General features: G+C 39.0%; 1 protein-coding gene across 3 annotated transcripts in view; it reads left to right on the plus strand.

Annotated features, from left to right (window-relative positions):
- LOC120515667 (trichohyalin-like) overlaps positions 1-22,549 on the plus strand; it is a 974,785-nt gene that overhangs the window by 651,707 nt on the left and 300,529 nt on the right. For all 3 annotated transcript variants that reach the window (XM_039736884.1, XM_039736886.1, XM_039736885.1), the window contains exon 10: positions 7,214-7,279. In XM_039736884.1, the coding sequence (XP_039592818.1) occupies positions 7,214-7,279 (66 nt within the window). The remainder of the gene's footprint in view (positions 1-7,213; positions 7,280-22,549) is intronic.

Consider the following 22,549-nt stretch of genomic DNA (forward strand, 5'->3'; position numbering starts at 1 on the left):
ACCTTAAAGGTCACCTGGAAAGGATAGAAAACTGCAATGGCTATTACAGAGTTGTAGAAGGTGTGAAGGCTGTCATTTCCCATATTAAAGGAATACTGTCTCCTAAGAAAGAAGAGCCTGCTCTGCCCTTGTTATATAGTTTCTCAGTGTTCCAAGACCAGTCTAACCTGCCATTGATGTGGACTCCAAGTACTTGTAGGAGTAGACCACCACTACATCCACTCCCTGAAAAGTGACTGGACGTAGAGGATCTTTGAAAGTCAACAACCAGTTCCTTGGGTTTGCTGATGTCAAGATGCAGACAATTCTCTTTGCACCAAGAAACCAAGTTCTTACCTGACTCCTATATTCTGTCTCATCCCCTTTATCAATACATCTATAAGTACAAAATCATCGGAAAATGTGTGCAAGTGATATGACCTGGTATTATATTTATAGTCTGAAGTGTACAGAGTGAAGAGCAAAGGAAGCAGGACTGTTCCTTGTGGTGCTCCAGTGTTGCTCACATCCGTATCAGAAATACAGTCCTTGAGTCTCCCAAAATGCAGTCTGTTCAACAGAAAGTCCATTATTCAGGACACCATGCATATCTCTGAGTTTACTCCTTAATACAGATGGCTGGATGGTATTCAAGACACTGGAGAAATCAAAAAACAAAATCTTGTCAGCTTTGTCCGGGTGAGGATAAGCCTTGTGTAGAAGATCGATCATTGCATCTTCCACTCCAATCCTTGTCTGATAGGCAAACTACAGTGGTTCCAGGTGATCTACCATAAGAAGACTCATAGTCCAGGAGTGGCCTCTCAAAGGTCTTCATGATGTGAGATGTAAGTGCCACTGCTCCGTAGTCATTATGTGAAGTGGTGCCAGCCTTGTTTGGAACAGAAACAATAAAGGATGCTTTCCACTGCAGTGGCACTTTCTGGAGCCTGAGGGACAGACTGAAGAGGTGACAGAGGAAGACACCACAAAGTTGGTCAGCACAGGTCTAAGAACTCAAGGACTGACTTCATCTGGTCCTGCACCTTTTCCTGTGCATAGTTTCCTCAGTTGTCTCCTCACTTTGTCTTGTCACTGGCCATTTCAGCTCATGTGGTAGGAGTCATTGATGTAGTAGGGATGGTCAGTGGAAGAAGGCAGCAGTGGGAGCACTGGAAAGGCACACATGACACAAGGTTTTTATCACTAGATAGCTGTCCATGCACTGCCAAAACAGTTGAAAAATGAATATATGAATTAGTAGCATGCATTCTTTGTGTAAACAGTTCATTCTTTGTAGGCTGTAGCAGACTGTGATTATACACACCTAAAAGAATCAACACTGAAATAAGAGTAGAATTGCAATTTTGGCAAGCTTGTATTTTCTTATAAAGAACAAATATTAAACAAAAAAAAATATTTCTCAGTTTAGGCAGGCAATTCCTTGTCTTTCAAGGCAGATTTTAGTCACATTGCATACTGCAGTTTTCCAAAGCTGTCTTAAAAGGAAAACAGTGTACAACCCGAATGACCTGTGGCACTTGCAGCATTTGATGAGATGCCTCTCGTGAGTAATGAGAGGCATCTTCTTCCTCGGCATTCACACTGTTGCTGCACTCATCATCTCAGTCACCGTTTTTTTTATTATTATTATTATTATTATTATTATTATTATTATACAGTGCAAGTGGAGAAAAAGTGCTTTGTGTGTATCAAGTATTCTTAGAAACCATATACTGTACATCAAGTATAGGATGGGTTTAGTGTCATGTGCTGAATCAGGACTCACCTGTTAATAGAACTTCATTTTCTATAACATCTTCCATAGTGACCACAATATCAAAGCCCTTATTTTGGTATAGTATGAAACATTTGTGAACTGTGTGTGCAACATTCTTATTATTCATAATAAAGTCTGTATATTATCTCCCTCTGTCTCTTAATTTATATAGCTTCTGTCATAATAATATTCCTTCCAAAGAACCTCACTTACGGAATGCTATTTTAATTCTCACAAAGATAAATATTTAAAATTATTTTTCATTTCATATAGTGTGTGTCAAGGTAAGACCTGTACTGCTGTAAAACCAAACAATATTACAAATCAAAGGATCACAAGGTAGAAAGGTTGCCCAAAAATATTTCAAAGCCAAGATAAATCACACTGCATTCAGTCCACAAGCAAAGCAAGGTCAGCATGCATCTAGCAGATACACAATGTCATGCGTGGGGTCAGGGTGAAGGACTGGAGCTGCTGCTGAGTGATTTACAGACCATGTCATTCACTACTACCTAGCACGGCCTTTTTTTGTATATAATGGACACCCATGCCTGGCAATGAAATAACACCCTGTCTAAGCTTAGTTTCTGATTTGCACCCAGTTACACTGAAATAAGCGCATGACTCACCCTGACTCCGAGCCGGGTGATTTAGAAAATGGATGGATAGTTGGATCCTAAAGTTTTTCACATAATGCTTAAAGAATTTTTATATGCAAATACGCATAAAACCTGAGACATCATATTGGGGTCTCATTATCATTTTTGCTTACTTTTGCTTTATTTTGTTGTCAGACCCTTAGTCATTTATATGGTTACCAGTAACAACATACTGCACAATAATGTGCAGTGAATACACTTGACTTGAGCATTCCTAGTTTTCATTCCCTTTCTCTGTATGTTTAGCATTCGTTTGCTCAGAGGTTGATGCCCTTGCTGCTTTGTGACCAGCTCTTGTTTTCTCCACGCTAGCGGCCCACTTCTTCTCTTCTTCCGTCAGCATCTTTTCATATTAAAATTGATTAAGTCACTTTTTGTGTTGCAATTACTTAGTACGTTTTTCTTAATTTTTCACTTAAGCTGACACTTAAGTGTTCAATCTGCCTCAAGAATGATTTAAGTCACGGTGAAGGTGGTAGGGATGAGAACGGCACCCATACACATGCGCCGCACGACCGCACTGCTGCCCACTGCCGAGACTTGATTCTACAATAAAATAAAATAAAAATAAAAAGAAGAATAACCTCAGAGGTCAATCATAGCCCCAAAAGCGGATATTAGAGGTCACATAGTATATGTGTACAAAATTTCAGGTCAATAGGTCAAATGGTTTGCGAGCTACAGGTGATTTGAACTCCTAGACAGACAAACGGACAGCCACAGTAGTGTATTATATAAGACCAGTAACGACACACTGCACGATAACGTGCAATGAATACACGACTTGAGCATTCCTAGTTTTCATACTCTTTCTCTGTACGTTTAGCGTTTGTTTGGTTAGAGGTTGATACGTTTGCTGTTTCCTTGAGCAGCTCTTCTTTTCTCCACCCTAGTGGCCCACTTCTTCTCTTCTTTCCTCGGCATCTTTTCGTGTTAAAACTGATTAAGTCAGTGTTTGTGTTGCAATTACTTAGTATGTTTTCTTTTTTTTCACTTAAGCTGGCACTTAAGTCTTGAATCTACCTCAAGAATGATTTAAGATATTAAGATGTAGGGGAAGTGACGGTGAAGGCTGTAGGGTCGAGAAGGCGGCCATACTCATGCGCCGCGTGGCCACCCTGCTGGCCCCTGCCAAGAGCTGATTCTACAATAAAATAAAAATAAAAAGAGGAATAACCTTGGAGGTCAATCCTCACCCTGAAAGCAGATAGCAGACGTCATGTAGTGTAAGTGTACCAAATAAGGTCAATAGTTTAAACAGTGTGCAAGCAACAGGTGATTTACAATCCTGGACAAACAAACAGCCACAGTAGCGTATTATATATAAAGATTATTGTTAAGTGTACAGAATTCAGTGAAATCCTTCCTTGCATGTGCTTATCAACATTTAATACATTGCTACTCTCAGGCATAATAATTAGTGTGTATGATTACCTCAATTTGAAACTTCTGTCTTCCTCTCCTGAAAAATTTTAGAACAATATTACCATTATAGGGGAGACTTCAAAAATAGTTTGCAGATATTCTTAAAATAACACATTTTGCAGTCAAAATTAAAAAAAAAAATCATATATACTGCTGGGTCAGTGGGTTCCAAATCCCATCCTGTCATTACAGGGGTCAAAGTGACAAATAGGCAGCACACATGGCCCTGTTAAGACAGTTGGAGACATTAGTAATTGGAAGATTAAAAAGGATTTGCGAAAACGGGAGAACATTAACTCATAGCTTTCCTATCCTTGTAAACACAAAGTAAATTCCTGATGTCTTTCAGTATGCCAATAAGCCACGTATACTGAATGATCAAGGGAGACTAAAGACACACAAGAGACATGAAGATCTTGCCATACATTTCTGCAGTCACTGATGCTTATTTTCCAACTTGTTTCCACATTCAGAGTTTGTCCTTTCTATCAAAATGTGTCACTTACTGGATTTTATTTTAGATATGCCTACTAGATAGGCCACATTTATAAAACATACATACAAACAAATGTGATCTTATGAATTTGACCAATATAAAATCTCATTCACAGTCGTATACTTTATATACTGTAGTTAGAGCACAACCAAGGACGTAACATTTTGAAGAACACATAGTATGTCGGGGATGGGGATTGAACCTGTACAATTCAGAGTTGGTGTTTGCTGCATTTTGAAAAATGTCCCGTTTTATTGAAATGGTGCCATCTAGTGTTGGCAGATGACGATTCATGCTTTAAAAAGTTCTATAATCTGTGACACCTAAAAATCTACATCTGAAATTCATTTTTTTTTTTTTTTTGGCTTATGGAGTTATTTTTTGTGTATCAAGTGCTTTCAGGTTTGAGAATGTTACTCTATGTTACTGAGGAGTTAGAGATGCTTACCTAATACCTAAAGTGATATAAGATACTTTAATTTGTAAATAATAAATTACATTTTTAATTTATATAGCCCTTTAGGATGAAAAAAATAAAGTGCATCTATGTTTTATAACATTTTCAATTCTTTTTCATATACCAAATACACAAAAATACCTTTTCATGAAATTTTGACAATACTCTTTATTTTTTTCTCAGAATGCTGAGTTGTATATCATAGAAGTATGATATTTTGAAGAATTTATCATATGTGCGGCACAAAATCATATTGGTTAAAACTTGTCTGTGTGGGGTCGCACATTCTTCCTGCGTCTGCTTGGTCTTCTACTCTTCCTGCAGTTTCTCGTCACATCACAAAGACGTGTGAGTTAGGCAGATTGTGACTATTATAGGAAAACAGAAAAGATTTAACTTGCATAATTTATTATTAGTCTTGCCTTTGACAATGCCGGTAATTAATTAAATCATTAGGTAAGGCTCTTACTTTATTTACCTTACGTTTTTTTCTGAGGCAGGTCTCAGGCCATTAACCTTCTATTAAGGTAACTCAAGCACACTTGTTTTAAAAAGAATAATGCAACTTATTGACAAATACAATGATTATAGAAATATGATAATTGCATGTACATATTGACATATAGGATGCAGACAGACGAGACACACAAACGTGTAACATAGAAGAGGCTTTCTGTTTACTGGTTACCTAGGGTTTCAATTTGTCTTGGCACAGATAGACAGCTTTATGATACCAAGTCTTTAGAGATGGTGCACAGTGTTGTTTGGAGTTGTTTCTGTTGCTCCAGTTTTAAATGGAGCATTCTACTTGCGTTGGAGTGACTCTTTCTCTCAGTGGTGTGCTCCTTTGATCAAAGTGTTCTGTGCTTTAGATCCTGAAGCCCACTTCTTGAAGTAATAGCTGCTTCTCAGTCTTCTCAGTCCACTGGCATAGGGCTTGGCTTACCAGAGTGGGTCACAGCTTACAAGTCCACAAAGAGAAGAGATGGCCAATTTTCAGCTCCCTAGAAATGGAGCTGCTTATCATCTTTTTAGCTTCAGAGAGTGCAAGAGGTCATTTTTGAGAGTGAGAGCAGAGAGTTCACCAGAGAGATGAGTGCAGCTAGTTTTTGAATGAATGTGTAACTGTTTGTCATTGGATTAAAGTTATTTTCAGTTACAAGTGCCTACTTATAGGACATGTTATTTTGTCCTTCACAGTCGTTACTCATTAAATTATAGATCTTTGTTCCGGCCTTAGATATCTATTTTACTCCTTCTGGTCTAAAGGAGCCACTACAAAGATATCAGCTCAGCTCTGATTTACACCTTTGTTATTTGATGCAGTACAGGTTGGGATTGGTGCAAACTGGATTGTGATCACTTATTTTGGAATGTAAGTTGGGAGAAGGGAGGTGAAGCTGGATATCTGCAGCCCTGTTAAATGTGCTGTTGAAAAAGGTCTGGTGTGCCACTACAAAGCCTAGCAGAATGAGCAACTCTAAATTGAGCCAATATGGGTAAATGTCAGTTGTTTTGCGTCAGGGGGCTGGTAGTAGATTTTTTTTGTGCATGCCAGTGACCCAAATCCAGCAATAATTAATCATAGATGATTTCAATGCATTCTTTATGCTTTCTGCATGTGTTATTGTTAAAGAAATCAGAGCTCTTCTTGTATAGAGATCTTCACTGAGTGAAGATGCAAAGCGCTGTGAACAATTCTCAGTTAAAATACAATTATGGATTATATTAATTACTAAAATAGAGAACTAGTACCCATCAAAATACAAATTTTTAAAAACACATTGAGAAAAAGGTAGAATTGATTAAACAGAACAGAGAAACAGAACAGAGGCACGTTAGTAATGGTTTATAAATACTGCATTACTTGTATTTCTGTACAAATGATTAAGAAACAGAAGTGCAGTATGCACACCAAATTAGCAGCTCTAGTCAGGGTATGCTAAACTAAAGTAGTAAGTCTTCAGTCTGGATTTAAAAGCTGAGACTAAAGGGGCATACTCAATTATCTTCATCTATACAGAAGTACAAACAAGAAAGAGTATAAATAACCTTTAAATTCTAGAACATTACTGCAGCCAGGGCTGTAAAACCAACTAATAAGACAACAAGGTAAACATAACTCATCAACTTACTGCTATTAAAACAGTAAAAACAACACAGATCAGATGTGTTAGCTACCAGTTGAGTATCTGTAAATTAACGAGGTTTAATTACATTTGATGGTATGGTAATAAATTCATCTACATAAGAGCATATCTGTAGATAAGGTGACTAAATGGGGCTATACACTTTAGGAAAAGGATGATTGAAGAGCGCTATTTGTGCATGAGCCACTCATGGACACAAAACAATGTTGTTTAGTCAGCATTCAAGTATCAAAAATCTATTAAAATGTTTTGTTTCTTTCCCCCCAGGAGATGGCCTTCACGTCCCAGAACAAATGTTCGTAAGCCTTCATCGAAACAAGCACTGGAATCGTGGTAAGATTATGATGAGATATCATGTATCCCAGAGTTAAGCTTTATGTTAGTTTGAGGTATGAATGACAGTTTATTTTCACTGTAGTATTTTCCGGATCTACATCTTCTTTAAAGGGATACTCCAATTTTTTTTCTTGCTACTTATCATGTGTTCTTTGCAGTGATGTTTGGGAGAAAAAATAATTTTAGAGGTTACAAAATTCCTGATATAATGGGCTTCAATGGAGACACACTGAACAACAGCAAACTTTTAAGATACCCATAAAACAATCGCAGATTACTTGTGTCCTAGTCACAATTCAGGGAGTAGATGTGAAGGTGGTGCAATTCTACATCTATATAAAAAGTGCAGAGCAGGCTTTTTGTTTCTTAGGAGATTGCATTCCTTTAAATATGGACAGTGACATACTTTACAGATTTTACAGCTTTGTGATGTCATTGCAATATTCTATGCTGTGATGTGCTGAGCCAGTAATATTACTTCAAGAGAGACCCACTGAACCAACATCCCTTAATAAGTAGGTCAATTCAATGATGCAAACTGCTGTGGAAAAACCCCAAAGTACTGCAGCTGTGGCTTATCACATGGAACATAAACGTAATGACGTATGAATTAGGGGGTCAGTAGGTCTTCAATAAAAAGCTTGGTCATGTCTGAACACACTTTACTGTCATGCACAAGAGGATTGTACTCGGTCATCACTTCAGACAATGCGGAGTAGGCAATACATTAAAAAATATATTTTTTTGTTGGAGTACTCTGTTAATGCTGTGCAGGCTGTTGGTATACACCTTGTGACAGATGAACTGATGTCCCAATTGGTGTGGACTCCACTCTCTTTACTGGCCAGGTAATGAAACGTTAGGAAGAGAATGACAACATCTCCTTTCTGTGCCAGGACCCAGATGTGGAAGGACATTACAGCGGCTACAGTGGGGCTGGCGAACTAACAACCACTGAGAGACATCTGGGATGGACTTGGGAACTGGGAAGGTTGGCACAGTGGGTGATTGCCTGCTATGGACAGAGTGTCCTACTGTACACTGTTTGGCAGTGTCTCTTCTGACAATCCCCATTATGGATGCCCTGTCAGGTTCTGTGGGAGCTGCCAAGGGAAGCTCTTGGATAGTGATGATACAAGGACTGCTGTAGTCCTGCCTAACTTGGAAGTGCTTCCTGGAGGCAATAGATGAAGCAATGGAGGTACTGAAGGAACTGAACAATACTCACCTGGGGAGAGTGAAGGAGAAGAGAAAGGAAAAGGATTGAACAGGTTTGAATTGTGTACTACAAGGTACTGTCTGCTGATAAAATTAACCTTTGGTTGAACTTTGTGTAGTTCTGTCTGGGGCTTGAGGTTCTGGTAAACCCTAACCCTACTGGCCACAACTTCTTTAGGCCGGTTTATACTTCACATGATGCATGCTCCAGAGGACACTACTGTTACGCAAGTATTGTACTGTTTATGCTTGCACACATACTATACATACATCTGGAACATTCCACCAGGTGGCAGTGCGAGATATCAACACGGTGAGAAAACATTCGGCTTCCCTGTGTTGTGAATTGCCTGAAACATCCATTAACTTCTGAAGACACCTTGCCAAAATATCTCTGAAAAAGATGTTTAATGATTCAATCCAGGGATTCGCCCATTCTAGGAAGCATTGGGCGCGAGACAGAAACAAAATCCCTGAATGGGGCATCAGCTCTTTGCAAGCTGAACACAATCACACACATACACTAGCGTCATTTTAGCATCACCAAATCCCCAAACCTTCATGACTTTGGAAGTAAACCGGAGTACACTGTGGAAACCCACCAGGAAAACATGCAAATACAAGGCAGGGAACACCAAGGACATGACGCCCTACTGTGAGGCAGCAGTGCTACTGCTCCACCACCATGCCACCCCTACATGTGATTATTAACAGTATTCATTATTTAACTGAAGTTAACAATATCTGTAAAATGTAATATACATACTTTAATGCAATTCATCTTGTAAGTGATATCAAGTATAAATGTAAGGATTCTAGATGTGCAGAGAGCTGGAATATTATAAATTGAATGTGTTCTATGTGGTGATCTATTGCTGCTTTCTGCTGCTGTCAGTTCAGGAGGAAGCACCAGAAGCACGTAGCGATTAACTGGGTCGGTTTTAAAATAATGTTTACGACGGTCTACTCTAATGATAAAATAAACTACAAGGTGGACATTTCGAGATTAAGGCCAAAATTTGCACTTAAATAATAAAATAGATATTTTCACTGTGTCCTTAGTTTTTTTCAGTGGCTCAAATACGCTGCTGTATATTCTGATGCTCTTGTGAAGGTACAAAAAAAAAAAAAGACGGGACAGAAGACAGTAAGCGAGACTTTTAGAATGTATCGTGTCATTACGTTGGAGAATATGCAACGCTTGAATATAAAAGTACCACCAATGCATTTGTATGTTGTCATTTTGCTTCACCATATTGAACCATTCATCAAACATCAAAGCAAGCACATTGATCCTGTACGATCCACAAAGCGGCCTTCTGTCACATGTAGATAGTAAACAGAGACATTCCGACTTTATTACACTGCACCCCCCGACTTTTTGCAGGTATGACAACTTGTATACGCGTTGTGTTAATTTCTGAGTTCGTGCTCAGAGGACGCATCCAATGAATGCTTGGAACGGGTGGCAACCATGATGCGTACAAATGCGTGTTCTGAGTGTGAAGTATAAACTACCCTTAGAATTTGTTGGCAGACTGGTGAAGGTCAAATTGCACAGAATAGGTGTTACACCATAATCTTATTCAAACTTTTTAATGCAGGAGAAATAAATGCATTGGTTAGACATAATTCAAATCCACCAGATGTTTGTGAGAGCTCTTAGTTTTCATACAGAATAATTTTATTAATTAACTGATTATTGAAATAAGCAGGTGGTTAACTGTCATATACATAATCTGAGAGTTTTACAGCTAACTGAACCCTGCTAATGGGTTTTACATTGTGTTGTATTCATGAAGTGAATTAGAAATTTCAGTTTACACTTATTTAATGCTCTTGCATTAAACAATCCATAAATTAGTGTTGCAAAATCATGACCAATAAATAATGAATATAAAAATATGTTTATGCTTAAAAAAATGTTTGTTACTTACTCAACTTAAGCCATCTCAAAAACTGCAGTAAATACTTTCATTGGTTCACATGGGATTTTTTTTCATGAAACATCTTCTTAATGCTTCGACTGCTATGACCTAATAAGCCCGGCACTGAATGAGTTTCTCTTGACTGTTGCAAGGCTGGTAAACAAGAATCAGGAGGATCATATTATGATTTGAAGACTGTGTTATGTTGCTGCCTCACAGATCCAGAGCCCAGGGTTCAAATCATAGCCTAGACACTTTGTTGTTCTCACTGTAGGACCTTTTTGTATCATGGCATGGTGTTCCGGTTAGATTGGCTGTTAAATCTACGCTGGCTCTGAAGGAGTGAACGTCAGTGTGTGCTTTGATAGACTGGCGTCCTGTCAAGCACTTCGTCTATTTAACTTTCATCGGGCTGTGTTTGACAATTTCAGAACGTTTTCACTATTTGTAAACGGTTACAGTGCTTATAACTTAAAAGTGTGCTATTTAGGTTAAAATGAAAAGTACAGATTCACTTACAAATGCAGCACATATTTTTAGATCAATACATCATACATGAAGAGCATGCCAATTTTTTTCAAAGGTAAAAAAAAAGTCATTCATTTCTCTACTTGACAAATAGCACGGCTCAATGCACAAATTGAATCTGTCAATGTTGAGGCCCTATGAAGCTCCCTTTCCCCCCATCTTTATTTCATTAATCTTGACTTCACTTTCTCTTTTGCTGAAAAGCACTATGCAGCTAACCCCATAAATCTTCTTTTTTAGAGTTGAAGGTATAAATTTTAAATAGTCTATTAATGTAATAGACAAGTTAATTTAGCTGCCTACTTTCTCTTTCTTTGGGGACTTACTTGTAGTTTTTTGGCTACCACTTATTGAGATGTACTTCTGCTGCCCCTTTGCTTATTTCTTCATAGGAAACTTCTGTACCAATTTGTAATAATAATGAAATGACAACAACTGTAGTATAGGCTGAAAGGTGTTGGAGACTTTGGAAATAGTTGGTATGCAAGCCAAGCTGCAAGTCATGGCCCACACTCGTAGCCTCTTGCTTATTTGGTGTCTTCCCTCTTCTCTCATCTGTGCTCGGATTCCCCGTTTGTTAACACAACAGTGAATGTCACAGTGCTGAATTGCCATTTGACTTTACATTGTAATAAACTGATAGTCACAAAAATGCTGCACATGTATTTTAAGGGGATGTAGTTTCAGTTAAAGTTAGTGTTGAAAAATATACTGATGCTACTCACGTTCTCACTTACAGAAACCCTGTGGCTACATTTCAAGCTGCTAACCTCATATGAATCTTTGTGTTTCTGGACTGATTTATTTCTCCCTGGCTTCATTTTCCTTTTTAAGGTGTTAGAAATTTAAAACACATGACCACCAAAAGTCAAACTACCTTAGGTTTATGCTTGAAATAGGCAAAACCAGAGAATCAGACTAGAAGTCTCAAACTAGAGATCTAAATAAAGGGTTTCAAAACTGGAGTTCTTGCTAGGCTAAGACTAAGGCTACATTCATACCAATACGTTTTTGTTTAAAAACACACACATTAGTATCTGTTTACATCTTTCTTCCACACTACCGTGGCTTTTTTAACCCCCAAAATGGAGACTTTTGAAAATGCTCTCCAGAGCTGTATATTTCTGGGAAGCGTTGTAATGTGGATGGGTAAAAAGTAGGGTTTGGAAAACTTGCATTCTGATTTGTTTGTGCTTATTATGTAGCCCTATCCTGATTAGATTCTGTCCATTATAACATCTCATTCCCTAATTTGTCACCTTTCATGAAGGAAAATCATATTCCGACATAGCAGACATAGAAGAGTTGCTTTCCATGATGCCTGTTGTGTTGCTCCCCTGTAGGCATCTAAATTGCATTTTGTACAAGTTGAATAATGTATAAAAGGCAAACAGTTTACTAGTTGTGATAAATCCTGTGGCAGGCAGCATTACCATCCTTTCAAGGATTTTTTCTGCCATTGCACACATCCTCAGTGAAGGAGAATGCCTTACATTGTATGTGTTTTTGGTTGTGTTAGCGTGAATGGAGACACTTGCAGAAACAATGTAAAAAGGGTAGTGTGGATGGAGACCATTATCGTTTAAAAACACAGTTCTTAAATGAAAACATGGCAACGTGGAAACAGGCAATATTTTTGCTTTAATTTATTGCTTTTAAGTTTCAGTTTTCATGATTACAAGATCCACTCATTCATTCACTAAACCTGCTGAAGTCAGTTTTATGGTTGTGAAGAGCAAGAGCTTATCACACAGCAGAGTTGGGAAAGAGTGAGAAGCTAGACCTGGATAGGGAGTCACAGTAATGTCGAAATATCTTAAAACTTGAGGGAAAACTTTGCAAGATATGTTGTGACTTACAAGTTTATTTAGCGTGACTATCTGCTTGCAATTTTGGTTTTAGTTAATGAACTGGAGTACTGTATAGTGATTTTCTTTGAATATAAAGAATTATCAATGACTTTAGTGTCTCTGGCCTTTGCATTAAGTGACTTTCCTTTCAATATGTGCCTAAATATCTCTTCCACTGTACCTAAGCAAAAGTTCTGTTTGGGCCTTTATAGTAATATTTTGTTGGATATGCCACTGTGGTTGCATTGATAAAATTACAAAGAAATAAATGATCTGACATGTTTAACAGTATTCTTTAAGGCCTTATGACAAGCTGCCTTCAGAAAATATAATTTATCTTCAACAAGTATGGAAATCAAAAGTTTTTTGCAGTGGGGGTTAATAATCTGTCGCACACAGGTTAGAGTTAAAGTGAGCTTGGAGCCATTATCATACATTGTCATGCCGTGAAGCCATTTACATGTGCTAAAGGATAATTCTTAGCCACTATAATTACAATGTTACAATTACAGAGGCAACAATTTTGAATTATTTACGGTTGGGTATGACCTTAATCTGCATCCAGCCCTGCAAGCAGGTCCTCCAACTTGCAGGGAAAACTTGGGGGTTGGTGGCAGGATTGGCACTCCAGCCACTGTGAAAAATCTCACACTGTTCAGTGTGGTGCTGAGGTGTCACCCGTTACATGGCTGGACTCTGACGTCAATCTGAGTGGTTCACTGTGAGGTGGGTGTAATCAGCGCATGCTCCCAACCTAACCCAACCCAACAAGTTTACATATAAATAACTATATTCAGTCTTTGATATATACAGTAGAACATCATACTCTATAATGCAGCCATTACAGATAAGACACTTGTAGCAGGACTGAAAATAATGCGGCTTTCTTTACGTTGTGAACCCAAATGTGTACCTTTTCTCCATAATTCATGATTTTTAAGGCATTGTAGCGGGTTGGACGATGACTGACTTACTGACTGACTGACTTTTAATTGGAGCAGAATGCTTTAATTTTAATTTAAGCAACTATAGTTGACTACTTATTGGTGTGCATTGTTCATTTTATAATACTGTAATTAAATGTTTTTTCACATTATGTATAAGCACAGAAACACTGTCAAAGGTTTGGGGAATCCTCCATATACAGTACAGTACTGTCACACAGGAAAAAAAAAAAGAAATGACGTCTTTACAGATAGAGTTCAAAATGGAAGTGGCACAAAAAAAAAATGAGGGTAGCATATGTAGGTGGGTCTGCAGGAAGTGAGGCTATGAAGAGGCGTGATCTGGAGGCTTGAAACTGGAAGTGATGTGCAGGAAGAGGCGTGACTTTGAGGGTTGGAACCAGAAGTGATGTTATTGGGTGGTTTCTTCAATTCTGCCGGGAGAGAGGAAAGAAGAGTTTGAGAGCAGCGCCGGTTTGGTGGGTAACTGCGTCTATTTGAGCCCAGAAACTGTCTCCTAAGCGCATGATTGTGACAGTATATACATGTGATGTCAATGCAGGTTAACTTACACCAAGTTTATTTTCAAAATGAGCACTTGTTCAACATGAGGGAAAACAATGTGAAAGGTTCATTTGGGGTTTTATACTTGATATAAAATATCTCCTCTAAAACTGATAAAAATAAATAAATAGTCAAGATGTTGTTGTGCATTTGTTTGTTTTTTTGTAAGTGTTGTAGTCTTATTAAAGATGAAGCAAAGACACACTCAGAAGTATATTTCTAATGTCATTTACTGCGTTCAATAATCCCACTCTGCTTTGTAGATGTCATATAATAACAGAATTGATAAAAATATTACTGAACAATCACAACTGTGTTCAAAAACACCGTCTTATTTCGTTCAACGTGTTCAATTATTGAAGTTACACGTACATTCAGTCAGTAGTTTTAAACTTTAATGAAAGATGTCACAGAGTAGCGTTGCCTATTTACTGATGTTGTTCACACCTTTAGCTGACTGAGTGAAGCAGTACATTTTTCTAAAAAGTACCAGTTTAAATGCATACGCTTTACATATGAAGAACCAGAAAATGATTAAAGTGTACCTTCCATTTACAGTTTACGACAGTAAAAAGAAGTAGTCATAAAAATAATACAAAAAAATAATGGTTATTCCTACACTTTATAAGATGAAGCCTGCACAGCAACGTGGGAATATCTTTTACTTTTTCTTTCTTTCATAGATGTACTGTATATAGATGTAGCGCTTCACTAACTCTTACAAAAATCAATGTAGAAAAATAACAAAGAGCCTGCTAAGATTAAATGTTTAGCACATATGGCACATAGACCTTCAATGGAACATCATAAGCTTAATTTGAAATATATGTTCTCATAGTTATCATTGTGCTTGGCTTCCTAGCTCTCAAATTCTCAAAAAACAAAAAAAGATAAAGCTTTTTTTGTCAGTTTTGTCTGTAATATTACCAACCAAATGGAAACAAGTAGAAACAATGCATTTTTTTAAAATTTTTTTAACCAATGCATAGGTATAAATCATTTCAAATCTTTAATTTCTTTTTAAGGCATTTTGGCTCTCCCTCAGAATATAATTATATTCTTTAGAAGGAAACACGTTTGTAGCAGAGAGAAGCCTACATTATCAAACAACAAGCCCTTAAGGTAGACTGTGAGGTAAAAGGTGCTCTTAATGTGTCTCTGAATCTATAACAAAAGTGGCGCACGCATCTATAATAAAGATTATTATGATTTATGTCTAGGGCAGCTTGCTGGTTTGTCCCACTGCCTCATGGCTCCAGGGTATCGGACTCACTTCCTTGCCCTGTCACTGCCTGTATGAAGATTAAGGCTGCTTTAGTTTGCTCCTGGTAGTCTCCTTTCTTCTCACATCATTGAAACATGAATTGGTGGCTCTAAATAAGCCCTGTATTAGTGTAATAGGAGAATCAGATTGGCAAACTTGTTAAGCTGAATGGCCTGTTCTAATCAAAATTGTTCAAATTTTCTAAAAAGTCAGATTCTTTCAAATACAGTGTTAAGAGATAACACTAGGGACCTTGGAAAATGAGGTGGAAATCGTCAGTGGAGGAGTCAGTTGTCCATCTCGTAACAACATCCTCAAAACCTACTTATTCCAATTCAGGGTGACAGAGGGTCAGCCCTAGAGCAGGTGGCAGTGCATTGCTGGACACACTTACCAAACACTCTCAAGTGTATCAGCATTGTCAGCAACCTAACATGCTTCTCTTTAGTTTTTATAAGAAAAATCAGAATCCCCTGATAAACACCCCATACTGTCATAGAAAGAACATATATGGTCCATACAGACCATAGTCCATAGTGACCATGTGTCGTATTAGAACTTGAAATGCCGAATCCATAAGGCAGGAGCATTAACCTCAGCTCAGAAATTCATGAAAGGTTAATGTTAAGTTGGAGGGTAGCCAAACATGTGGATGGAAATTAGATTACTCTGAGAAAACGAATGCAAAAAAGGCAAATGCAAATAGTCAACACACACAGCTTTTGGCTCTGGAGTCCAATCTAACTTTGTAGAAATCTGGATCACTGAACTAGGTTTCTACCTGTAAGACATTACATGCAAAAAATGTTAATAATTACATTAGTAATTATTATATTAGTACACACTACTACCATTCTTTACCATCACTGGTCTTGACTTTGTATCCAGTGGGTTAGTGTTTGAGCCATCTCATTTCCACCTCTTCTGGACAAGCTGCATTTTAAGGGGAAAGATTACGTTAGATACCTAGAAGAAGGAAGTTATCTTTCTTTGGTACCCCTGAAGTAAAAAATGTGCACTGTGTAATAAAAATATGACAAAAATGTTTACTTAATGAAACCTAGATTTTTGTAGTGATGACTGTCAGGAATATAATTTGTCATTCCTTTTCTGCTTTTGTTTTTGTGCAGTGCAGTGAAAGGATTCCACACGACAAAAAGAAAGGTTTGGGGAAACCGCCCGTATACTTGAAATAGGCTGCCAAATCAGAGTTTGTAGTTCAAATGGTACAGGTCTTAACAGACTTCAGTCCAACACAGAACAGTACAGACAGGCAAATATGGTGGTTTTAAAGCCTGGCAGGGGAAGTGATGTTGTCAGGGCAAGAATTGGAAGTGACATCGTCGATTCCAGGTGAAATTTCCCATAGTTGGTCTGCCGATGAAAAAGAGTAAGGATCAGTGCATCCTTCCACCCCTTTGTTTGGCATAGAATTGTTCATTTGTGAGCCCTTACGCTGCCTCCCATGCGCATGTGGTACAGAACATTATTAATTATAATTTGGTTTTGTTAATAGTTTTATTGTTCTTAAAGTAATATCATTGTGGCAGTTGTTTGTGTATTTTATGTGGGGCCAACAATTTGGAGTTTTTTATTGTTATTATGCTACATGTGTTCTAGACACAGGATACATGTATTATATTACTTCTGACATCAAGGCAAACAAGACCTTTCAAATGACCAGTGCTCAACCAAAAACAAGTTTAGGAAAAGAATTTCATTTTTTGATTTGTGCCTTGTTATGGATCACAATGAGTAAAACAATTCACAAGAAATTAAATTTGCAGTGAAACTCTGCTTCGCAAAAACAAATTACAAAGCAAATGGTGTTTTGCCACAAACAGAATTTAAACAATTAACACATATATTTTCATCCATCTTCCCCATGTTTGGAAGCATGACAAAATTTATTCTTGAGCAGAGTATGGAAAGGGCACAGCTACAGAATACTTGGTATCTGCAGCCAAAATCAATTGTCCTGGGTGTGTGTATAAGGCGAGCTTCAGGAAGAATCCTGGCTGGGATCAGCTTATGGAGTTGGGGAAAGTGAGTCTCCAAATGAGCTTGTGAAAAGTTTTTCGGTTTACCAGTCAATCTACATCCCTGTCCTCATCCATGGTCATTAGCTGTGGATAAAGAATGAAGGAATGACAACATGAAACTAGGTTTTTTCGCAAGGTGGATGAGCTGACACTGATAGGTTGAGAAGCTCAGTGATTCGGAAGAATCTCAAAGTAGATTTACTGCTCCTCCAGATGGAGAGGGGCCAGTTGAGATGGTGTGGGCATGTTGTAAGAATCCCCCCAGGGCGCTTCCCCTAGAGCAGCTCTAGGCATATGTCAATGGGAAGAAACCCTGTGGTAGACCCAGGACACACTGGAGGAATTATGTCTCTCAGGTGGCTTGTGAATGTCTAGGAATTCTCCAGTCTGTAGCTGGGGTCAAGGAAGTCTGGTTTGACTTTCTTGGCCTGCTGCCACCGTGATCCTCTCCAGGAAAAGTAAATAAGAAGAAGTTACATGATAGTTTGATTCCTGGCTCTAACTCCTGCTTGTCTGAAGACAATGATTTTATCTCCCAGTACGCTACCTTCATTTGCCCTTGTGGTCTGCCAGTTTACATTTGTACCAGAATACTCTTCTAGGAAATAGAACCATACTAGCCAACCCGCGGCATAGCATACAAAGAGTAGGGGCGTAATCAGTGCGAGCGTATGACCCGCACGTACTGGGAATTTCTCGTTCGTGGGGAACAATTGCAAGCCACGGTCTCCATCACGAATGGGGTTCAACGGCTTACGCATGACTCCCCGCGCCGGGTAGACACACGTTGATCCATTCAGTGTAGCACTCGTGCAGTACCGGACATACAAGTGCATCACAGACCTGTTAATGCTCAATCTCACGTGGCTGAAAGCCACTTGTCTGTCTAAGAATTTGGACGCTGACCGCTGCTGGGTCGTGTAACTATTTGGCAGGTGGGAGTCTTGTTCGTTTTCGGAAATAACCAGCCAAATCGCTCCACCAACTAAGAACTTCCATGCACCACCACCCACAGAATCGAGAAAGAGCTATCAATCTGTCAATCCTGTCCGTGTCCGGGCCGGGTGAGGTTTCCTGTGTTGAGTCAAATGAAGCGAAAGGCTTCACACCTGGTGGTGCCCTTCCATCAATTCCTTTAAGTTTCATCTTTGTAACCATACTCCTCCCTGAACCCAAAGACTTTGGTCACCCGGTTGGCTGCCCTGTTGCGGGGCCTGCATTGGTGAAGCAGGTGAGACGGTAATGAAACAGAGGCACAGGGCTTATTGGTTTTTAAAGACAGCTTCCTTCATTGGGTTTTAACCAATGCACGGAACGAACCAACACACAATCGTCCGTGTGGCGTGGAGGGTGGACAGGAGGAGAGGAGAAGGACATCCACTCCGCTCCCTCCGTCATGCTAGTCTGCTGATTTCTCGTTCAGTATACACTGCCTGCTATTGTGCCCACCTTCAACTCGTCACTCGAGTCGTTGTCGTCATTGTACAGTCCAGATGCACCTGTGACTCATGTAGACTTTTCATTGCTTTGTACGGTTTTGGCTGCCTTTTCTATATATAATCCACCAAGACACCCGACCACAGTAGTAGCGAAGTGGGAGGGGGGTGTGTACAAAGTGCAGGAGCATCTAAGAAGACACATGTTTGTCGCGGATGCGAATTGCTGTATGTAGCGTGTAAAACAGTTTGCCAGGGTGCACGCGGTCGTGCGTCGTAACCGAAAACTTGTTTTTTAAAGACTACTTACTTTATTGTGTTTTAACCTCAGTTGTAAACGAATGTTTTAAGGATCCCATGGGATACCCCTCGCAAACCGTTTTACACGCTGCATATGGCGATTCACCTCCGAGAAACATGCCTCTATTAACAGTCAGCGTGGGTCGGAGCTGCATGTTGCCTCTACGACAGACGAATATAAATTACACCATTTTTTCTGTGTCGTCGCATCTGAGTTGGTGGGCGTGGCTCTGCGAGTTGTCGTCGTATCCAATGGTCTTGGAGTTGGTGGGCGTGGCTCCTTCCTGCATGTGCCATAGGTGTCTAACTTGTCGGCGGCTTAGTGAATCCACACCCCTTCCGGCGTGCTTTCCTTGGTCGTCTTGCCCTAGTGAATTATATATATAGATAATTGAAAGGTGATGATGATGCCTGCAGTGCCTCAATGCTCTCCTATATCTTGTTCATTTAATGAAAATGACAATTAAACAATAAGCACATATTGATAATTAGAAAGGGGTCTGAGACTTTTCAATTAAATCATATACTGTTCCCTTTAAAGGGAAAGTGCAGTACAAGCCTTGGTCCAACCACCATAAAGATTTTAAAGAGGTTTCTTTGACACATCTGACATTTATTTCAAATAAACATATATGGAATTGGATGTGTGCGTGGGCTGCACATTAAAGTCAATCTCTACAAAAATAAAGTAGAAAATCTGTTGTAATATGTTGCCACTGAAATGTCGGCATTGCTCTGTAGACTGCTTTTCACATCACTATTCAGTGATTGCCAAATATATGCCAGCAATCCTCTTTTTAATTCAAACTGGCAAATCTAAATACCTTAAAAGATGTTCCAACTGAACTACAGCGATGCTTTGTCTATTACCTATGTTAGGAAACTGCACATTCAGACACTTATTTTCTTTTCATGCTAAATTATGTCTGCAAAACTACTAAAGCACTAGCAATGAACAAAGATTAGTTCATTTTGTAATCATCAGGGGCCTCACAAATTATAAAAGGTTACATGCTGCCTTTTGTGAGAAACAAAAGTTGTGCTCTAGTATAAAGGTTTCAAATTAGTTACATCTTACAGTGAATGACAAGGAAACATTTTTCCATGTTGACTCACCCCTACTTACGTTAATATTTGCCTGAAATAGAGAACATATCCTATTATCTAAAAACGTAGCTCAATTTATAATCATTTTCCTCTTGTTACCTGTATATATTGGCTGACACTTTGGCATGCTGCATTGTTCTGTTTTTGCGTGTGCAGAGAGAAATTCAGTTTATTTCATTTTATGATCATTATATCTTATAGTTAGTACCTTAAAAAATAAGCAAGTGTCATATGTGTGCACATGGGAGGCAGCTTATGGGCTCAGGTGACCTGCAGTACTGGGGATTGGCGCTGCGGTTTAATGCCTTCTCTCTTCCTCCTTCTGCACAACAGAAACTTAACCGCCACTCCAGTGCTGACAATACTTCCGTTGTCCACCCACCTGGACCCTCATCTTCCTGTCGAACACCTACATATTCAAGAGTGTCACCAATCTAGGCAGTTCACTCTAGAACTACTGTTTGCAAAGACGTATCTCCACTTGTTTAACATGCTGGTATTTAATATACCGGGTTTACTCAGGATGGTTCTCCCCAACTCTTTACCTTTGTTTGTCTCCTCTTTTATACAAGAATAGTGTCATGTCCCAGATACCATAATAATTAAAAGAGAATCTTCCTCTTCATCTTTCAGCTGCTCCCATTAGGGTTCGCCACAGCGGATCATCTTCTTCCATATCTTCCTGTCCTCTGCATCTTGTTCTGTTACACCTATCACCTGCATGTCCTTTCTCACCACATCCATAAACCTTCGCTTAGGCCTTCCTCTTTTGCTCTTGCCTGACTGCTCTATCCTTAACATCCTTCTCCCAATACACCCAGCATCTCTCCTCTGCACATGTCCAAACTAATGTAATCTCGCCTCTCTGACTTTGTCTTCCTACTGTCCAACTTGAGCTGACCCTCTAATGTACTTGTTTCTAATCCTGTCTATCCTCGTCAGACCCAATGCAAATCTTAACATCTTTAACTCTGCCACCTCCAGCTCTGTCTCCTACTTTCTGGTCAGTGCCACCGTCTCCAACCCATATAACATAGCTGGTCTCACTACCATCCTGTAGACCTTCCCTTTCACTCTTGCTGATACCCGTCTGTCACAGATTACTCCTGACACTCTTCTCCACCCATTCCACCCTGCCTGCACTCTCTTTTTCACCTCTCTTCCACAATTCCCATTACTCTGTACTGTTGATCCCAAGTATTTAAACTCATCCACCCTCGCCAACTCTACTCCCTGCATCCTCACCATTCCACCTTCTCTCATTTACACCCATGTATTCTGTCTTGTTCCTACTGACCTTCATTCCTCTCCTCTCTAGAGCATATCTCCACCTCTCCAAGGTCTCCTCAACCTGCTCCCTATTATCGCTACACAATGTCATCGGCAAACATCATAGTCCACAGGGACTCCTGTCTAATCTCGCCTGTCAATATATTATACATATATATATTTATACTGTATATATAATGTATATTATATATTTATATTTGTCATAAACTAGGAGTCCCAAAAGCACATCCCATAAGTCCCATAATACTTCCAGAAATTGCCCTCCAGTGAGGATTACCATCAAAACCCAGACTAGAAATAAAAGGGTCCTTGAAGAAGCTTTATAAAATAAAAGATTTATTTTTATCAACAATGCTCCATAACACTAGAAGGTCCTTAGAGAACAAAAGGAATTGCCAGAGAAGGCAAACACAGTCCCAATACAAAGGCAGTGTCAAATATCCAGGCTGTCACAATAAGCAAAAAGCCCCTCAAAACACAAAAAAAAACACTCCACTCCCCAGCACATTTAAAATGAACTACCAGGAACTATGGAAGGCCCTCCAATTTATAGGGTGCAGGGCAGTTCCTGGTAGTGATTGACAGGTGGCCCCGCCCACAAAACACATGGGACAAAACCAAGGCATTTTATAGTCACTGACAAAAACAAAGAATAATGCACATAACAAACAAAAATAAAACATTAACACAGACAAATGGCACAATGATGGACAAAATACACAGGAAACATGACTTTGAACCCCAACCAGGGGAGAAACAGTGGCTGAAACATGACAATATTTAGGAATATGTTTGT

This window comes from Polypterus senegalus, chromosome 15 (assembly GCF_016835505.1).
Source record: "Polypterus senegalus isolate Bchr_013 chromosome 15, ASM1683550v1, whole genome shotgun sequence".
NCBI lineage: Eukaryota > Metazoa > Chordata > Cladistia > Polypteriformes > Polypteridae > Polypterus > Polypterus senegalus.